This window comes from Oryzias melastigma, linkage group LG13 (genome assembly GCF_002922805.2).
Source record: "Oryzias melastigma strain HK-1 linkage group LG13, ASM292280v2, whole genome shotgun sequence".
In the NCBI taxonomy this organism is placed as follows: domain Eukaryota; kingdom Metazoa; phylum Chordata; class Actinopteri; order Beloniformes; family Adrianichthyidae; genus Oryzias; species Oryzias melastigma.
The window spans coordinates 6941341-6948685 of record NC_050524.1 but is presented as its reverse complement, the minus strand read 5'-3'; the positions used below and the strand labels follow the sequence as shown (position 1 = coordinate 6948685).

General features: G+C 37.8%; 1 protein-coding gene across 5 annotated transcripts in view; it reads left to right on the top strand.

The window, feature by feature from the left end:
- zmp:0000001236 (mastermind-like protein 2) overlaps window positions 1–7345 on the top strand; it is a 58546-nt gene that overhangs the window by 505 nt on the left and 50696 nt on the right. Inside the window, exons 1-2 of one of the 5 annotated variants that reach the window (XM_036215022.1) lie at window positions 413–568; window positions 4361–4887. In XM_036215022.1, the coding sequence (XP_036070915.1) occupies window positions 4474–4887 (414 nt within the window). In that variant the 5' untranslated portion in view covers window positions 413–568; window positions 4361–4473. Of the gene's footprint in view, window positions 1–412; window positions 569–3656; window positions 4888–7345 lie in introns of those variants that run through there. The other 4 variants (XM_036215023.1, XM_036215021.1, XM_036215024.1 and 1 more) reach the window with 4 other exon arrangements.

The window sequence follows — 7345 nt, the reverse complement described above, 5'->3', positions numbered from 1 at the left end:
GAGCATGTATTAAAGCATTGTGAATCTGGAGCAATATGGACAAAAATAGACTTGGTGAGCAAGAGGCTCCCCACACCACTATGTCCAAAAAAACTACGCTTTTAAAATAAGTCAAAAGCAGTTTGGTGGTATGTTTCTATAGAACCTTCCACCAAGGGTGCAGTGGGTAATTGGAAAAGTCGAGAGGATTTCCATTGGGCCGCTTTATTCATGGGCCGGCGTCAAGGAAAAACAATTATGGTAGAACAAGAATTAATCTTTGCAAAACTGTTCGCTCAGAATCGACCCGCCCCTTTAAGAGACGGTACCGGCAGTTCGGGAGTTGCAATTTGTCACAAACACCCCTTCGCACAGCTCACAGTTGGTTGAGTCCACCAGAGCGCGGCTCTACCAAAACGTTCAAGGCAGGGCAGCGGGTCTACCGGCCGATTAGCGAGTAAAAATGGGTCGGAAGAAACTAGTCGGTGCTGAAAAGCAAGGTTAAAGAAAAGAAAGGCGTTGATTGAGAATGCTGCCAAATGTACAAAGTTCACAGACAAATTTTTCAAGAAGACAGAAGAGGCAAATGGTAAGGGAGGCATAATGCTTATTGATAATTTAGCTAAAAACTAGCATAATACATCAAGCTAATGTCACTTTGAAGGTCGTGCTGTTAACACAATTAATAACTTAACTAAACAATAGCAAGGCAAGTTTATTTGCATAGCACATTTCATGTGCAGAGACAATTCAAAGTGCTTTACATAAAGCATTAAAAGAAACAATCAAAAGAAATAGTAAAAATGTGATCATTAAAAGAAAGTAAAAAGATTTTAATTTAAAACAGGCATAGATAAAAGTGCGGACGTAAACTTTTGAATACATATCAATTAAATGCAACTGAGAACAGGTGAGTCTTTAACCTGGATTTAAATACACTGAGTGTTTCAGCAGATCTAATGTTTTCTGGAAGTCTAATCCAGATCTGTGGTGCATAGAAGCTGAATGCAGCTTCTCCATGTAGTTAGCAGTTAAAGATGCATTAGGGCTGCCACTATCAGTCGACTAATCGACGACGACTAATTTACTAGTCGATTAATTGTTACTTTATATTATAAGGAGTCAGAGTGCAGTAAGATTGAACAAAGTTGTGAGCGTTCAGCACCAAAAAAATTACTTTTTAGAATTTGAGTCAGTGAGATCAAAACTTTATCTTTTGTGGAAAATAGTTCCTTTGTTTTCAAATACCAAACTGATTAGAGAGATTAGGAATATACTTTCCATCAAACTCATTTTGACAGGTGACTTTTGACCTTATATACCCTTTATATATGAAAATGATAATAAATTGTTACGTCATCCTGAGTGGCGGGGCACCAGTCGAATTTAAATTGATGGAAAGTAAATTCCTTATGTCTCTCTGATTTGATTTAATCTTGTTTTAATCCCAGAAACTAATGAAGGACAGACGTTGCACGATTCATTAAAACTTTAATAAACTATCATCTTAATTGTCTTTATTTTTAGTTAGTTATAAGCAAATGATATTTAAGATGTGTGCTTTACATCCACTTTACGCATGATCCGATTTCGACTAATCAGAAAAAATAAACTGTGATTAGTCAACTATTAAAATAATTGTTTGTTGTAGCCCTACATTGTATACTGACTGTGAAATGAATTTCAATATATTTTATTAAGTATAAACTAAATAATTTAAAGTATAATACATGTGCTGTGTAAAAAAATACATGGAGACATTTTAACATACTTTTTTCATACATGCTTTTTTTCTTTTTTTACAGCACACTTAAGTTCTTAAAAGTTGAATTTATATTAAATCAGTGAACTGCTTTGTAAATATTTTTTTCTTTATGGATGATATTCAATTATTACTTGGAAAGAAAAATAACTACAAAACATTATATATTGCCATTTAAAAAAATATGGCTGGTTAAAATTACGAAAAAGCTCAAATTCAAAGTCAAACTAGAAGTTGCTCAATGTAATTATTAGTCTTACAAGCAATTTTGTTTCTGGTAAACCTCCGACTGTCTACCTGAGAATGTGACTCACCTTTTCTTGGGAAGGAAGTTGTCTTAAGGGAGTAAAACTGACTAATGCCCTGACCCTCCCTTAAATCAACAATGCCATTGACACATTGATGTTAACTCCAGGTTACTTTATTTAGACATCATGCAACTGTCATGGTACATAGGAAAAAGCTCATCTCAGTGAGTAATGAAGCTTTCTATAAATTGAAATGGCTCAACTGTTCAAAATTAGTTTTATACAAACCAATTTGAAGAAATGGGTTAGTTCGCTTTGGTTATCAATGATTCTGTCTTCAGAGTAACTCTAGAACTTGTTTATAACGCGCTACACATAAGCCACGTTAGGAGCATTAGCCGCTTTAGCATATTCACAATACCTGTAACTCCCAACCTTGTTTCGAATCCATATAAAACAAAGACGTGCATGGAACTAGTTATCCATTAGTTGATGTATCAGAATGGAGTGTAGCAGGGAGCTTATGGCCCTCGCGGCGTGTTTTCTACATCACATATATGATCTTTTTCGAACAGCATTTTTTTTGGTCTGTTTTAGATTTAAATTTAAATGAAAAAATACTCAGAAATCCTGTTTTAATCTGAAATTTTTATTTATGTCGCCCATTATAAGGAAAATGCCATAAGAACATGTTAAAAACAATAAACACGACTTTCATTGGAGCGGAACTTAAAGATGTTCAGTTTCTGTGATTGTTCTGATCTAGCTTTACAAAAATCGTTGTCAGGTTTTGACTGGAAAAGTACTATAATTATGCTTAATGTTGAATTTATAATTTGCTTTAGTTGGTGGCAATAGCTGCATTTCGATTACAAATATGAGCCAAACTTAATTGAAATTCTACAAATTTTGAAAAAATGTACAATTACACTGTTTCCATTAAATTATAATTATGAGAATAAGCACAAACCAACTCGTGTGATAAGTTATCAAAAACACAGCGACGGATGTGATCAGTACTTTGATTTACAACAGATACATTCAAATTTCTATCATGGCTCTAGCGCTCATCGTCATCTCTCAAAGGAGAGGTCTGCGTCTTATTCAGGCCATGGGGTGGCAACCTATGTGGGAGCGGCTATGGATGAAGAGATTTTGGGACATCATGGTTTTACAGAGGAGGTATGAATCTAACAATTCAGGATGACATGCCTAACTTTTGATGAGCGATTTGATAGCGGCCAATGCAGCCAGCTTCTACCAGGAGGCTTTAAAAAGTGTATCTATTACGGTTTTGCAAAACATGTCAATTTTGATATGCCTCAGGAACCACCCCTTTCAAGCACAAAACATTTTTTTTATAAATGCAAGTTTTTTCAAAATTGTTTCCATTAGGCGAATTTATTATTGTAAATCCAATTTGTTTAATCTCATAGTCAATGTAAACAGCTATTGTGGATTAGGCAACATTATAGTGATACAATGACTCATAGCAAGAAAATTACAGTAGTAAATAAACAATATAACCCCTAAAATCCCCCATTAGTAGTCATATTTGGTAAAACAAAATATTAAAATCTTAATTTCTTCATTAACAGACCTTTAATTAGCCAATTTAAAAATTTCCCGCCATAAAGCCTTCCTGAGAGTGCAGTTCCCTCTTCCGCCGCTAGAGTATGCTGTTGCGCACATCTCCGTCCCGACAGCGCCTCCGGTCAGAGGAGGAATGCTCACACAATGAGGCTCTGTGTGCAGCAGCTCCGCCGGAGCCTCCGTGTACTGCTCGCACAAATGATTGTCAATGGACTATTTGAGACGGACCTCTATCGGTTCTCGCGGCGCCTTTCCCTCCCTGTCGGAATCTTTCTTTTTGTGGGGGAAAAACTTCTTTGTGACCGGATTCCAGACCTGAATGGAGAAAACACACAAACGAAGGACTAAAATTCTATCAAAAACACCGTGAGTGCTGAAGTTTGAGAGGGGTTTGAAGTGGATTTGCGGATTCTTTGGTTTTAGGGAAGATTCGCTGCTTTCTCGCTGGTAGTTGATGGACTTCAGCTGTTTGTGAAGTGCTCTGCACTTGAGATTAGGCAGGAATTAAATGCATCAGGGAATGCAGGCGTCTCATCGCTGAAACTGGAGTTGTGCGTGCCATGGTTTTGAATCATCAGAGGCTTTCACAATGAGGTGGGATTAAGATAGATGTAGATTCCTGACTGGATCGTTATTTCAGAGATTTACAAGTTGATAAAGTCATCAGTTAGTCATCATAACCACTTTTTGGTGGACTTGTAGTTTATTTAACCATTTTGTTTTATAATCAAATCTCTGTTGTAAAGAAAAATAAACACATTTTTTTTGTTTTCTACAGATTAGTATTTTAACTTTGCCCATGTGACCAAATTCCTGGTCCATGCCCGTTCTGTGGTCCATCAGAAGCTGAGTGGACCTCAGGTTGAACAAACTTGTGAGGGACTTGAGGGCATGGGGGAGGCCACCCCTGCTCAGTCTACAACAGGGACCTTCGTACCCATGTTAGGGGTTGGTTTGGGGGCCATGCCCTCTGGGGTCACCAATGGGCCGGTGGTGGCCACCTCCAGGGCATCTGTTGGGCCACCACCGCTCCACAACGCCATCGTGGAGCGCCTGCGAGCCCGGATCGAGCTGTGCAGGAGACACCACTCCAACTGCGAGAACCGCTACCAGAGGGGTCAGGCGGAGAGCTCTGACCGCGAGCACGAGAGCACGCTCCACCTGCTCAACATCGTTCACCAGGGGCCTGGGAACCGCAAGACCAAGGGCAGCCGGGCATCGAACCATCAACCCCCGGAGTACAGCAGGGCCAATGGGGATCAGAAGAGCTCTGAGGGGGAGCAGAGGATTTCTACGCGCATAGCGGTGAGTTGAATATTTATTAGTTGGACACAAGACGGTATTTATTGTCTTAATATAGCCTATTTATTAGGACTGGGCGATACTGAGCATTTGGGCGATATTGATACCAATATCGATAGCTTTCGTAAATGGGGATGTGACACAAACCTGAAAATCTCAATTGTTTTTAATGTTTTTTTGTAAGTTTCTCCTTTTTAAATTACAATATAAACATAGAAATAGGATTAGAATAAAAAATATTAAATGGAAAATTTGTATTAAAACCTGGATCCCTTTTGCAGATTCAGACAAGTTTTAAACAAGAGTGGAAATATCAATATCTGTGGGCTGGTATCAATCCGATACCAACTTGAGATTGATACTATCCGTATTTTGGATCGCTCTGCCCAGCTCCACTATTTGTCACTTTTGAAAACAGATTTCAGGGGCATCTCTCTGGGGGGGCTACAAATGGCCACCACTGGAGAAAACCCTCAAAACTAACAGTCCACCACAGGCACAAATGATGACTGATGGCAAATGATGACCTTTTAAAAGACTGTCTTCAAACTTTATCAAGAGCAAACAAATCTCTGGTCAATAAATATTAAGTCCTTGTGCTACGTTCACACCGGGTAGTCTTGATTGCATTGTTTATCAGTAAGAAAACTTATTTTGCTGGACAAAAACTTGAGTTTAAAGACTGTTGAATGAATAATACTGATCCAGAGAGTCTAATTTTAAATTGAACTGTTTCAGGGATTTATACCTTTGGGCCACTTGCATAAATAAAATTAAAAAATGTTGATTCTACTAAAATTTCATTTTAAAATTTTCAGACATTGCTGATTTTCTTTGGTTAAAGTTTAAAATGTCATACTGCTTTTTGGCTGGAAAAGTTAACATTGTTAATATAGTGCACTTAATATGACATAATCGTGATGCAATGGTTCACTTTTCTCGCAATTTGGTTAAAACCTCTATTTTTATGTCACTGTTTTGTTTCTGTTCGATATATAATTAGAGTATGATTTGTGTAAACAACAGAAAAAAATATATATATTTTTTTTCTTTAATCTTTTGAATAAGACCCTTTTACACCTGAGCTTTAGCTCCAGTAGTGATATTCTTTGAACTACCGTAACTCTTCAATTGTATATGTAATTAACGTAATTCTGAAGTGGAGAAAGCAGCCTTTCTCTGATATGCAACAGCAATCCACATAAATCAGATAAATCTGTTGGGTAGAAAAGCTGATTTGCGCCGTTATGCAACACTTTACGTTTATAATGTGCTGCTAACATAAAGAGTTGCAAAGATGACATGATAAACCACTTTTCTTCGTGTCAGAATGATCACATTCGAGGAGTTACTGTATGTCAAAGATCGTGCGTTATATTGCTGTCATCTGTGACCTCTCAGGTGTTAAAGGGTGAATACATTAGGCATCCACCCGACAAAATATTTTAGTACTGAAACCGTCTTTGTTCTTTTTGAATTAATTAAAGCAGGCTTTTAATTTTCCACGCTGTCTTTGACAGGATCATTTGCAAAGCAATCCAGTGTGAGGAAATGGTTTTTGGGTCATTGGGCCACAGGGAGGCTTCGCATTTCCTCCACATCATGTCAACATGTTCACACTGCAGCTGATCCATACAGGGAGATGCTGATGCATTTTTATGCTCCAACTTAACCGCTTTGATAAGAGCCATTATCTTATTTCGCCCTCCCAAATAATTCATTTCCTTTGTGTTGCGTGACTGAAACACATTCAGTGAAGATCTTATCTGTTAAGGTTCAAGAAACGGGTCGTGCAAAGGCTAATTTTTCCTAGTTGATGCGTTGCCAAGGTGAATTATGTTTAACATACACAACCTTACCTACAAAACATAACAAATGCCCTAAATGCCCCTTTTTGTGTAGCTAGTAGGACTGAGTTCCTGTAAGGCATCTGTCAAGGGAGCAGTCAGTGAGATGTAAGATTTATTTGGTTGTTTTTTTTTTCATTAGGCATGAGGGAGTTCAGCGCACAGGCTATGAATTATTTCCCAAGCAGCATTTTAATATCGTGTCAAAAGGGTGAAATCTCGCAGATGTTGCCGCTCCGAATGAAATGCTGGATGGAAAAACAAACTTTTTTTTTTTCCATTGTGGCAGCAAAGGGCAGGAATAAATATTCTGTAACGTTATTTATTTTCATCACTGGAGATCTTCCACTACATGATTTGCTTAACCCGTTTGGATATAATAGAAGTGGATTGTTGGTAGATTAAAACAAAGAGCGTTTTATCTCCCACATATGCACTTTTTTTTATCCTGTTTAGCACGGTACAGCAGAGGAACATGGGCAGGACACAACGTTACAGATTATATTGACTGTCTACCAGAGGTCAGGGAACATCATTATCTTGTACTGTTTCATTTTTACTGATGTTGACTCTGGAGAAGCGTGTTCTAAATAAAAATGATGAGTTCGGCAAGT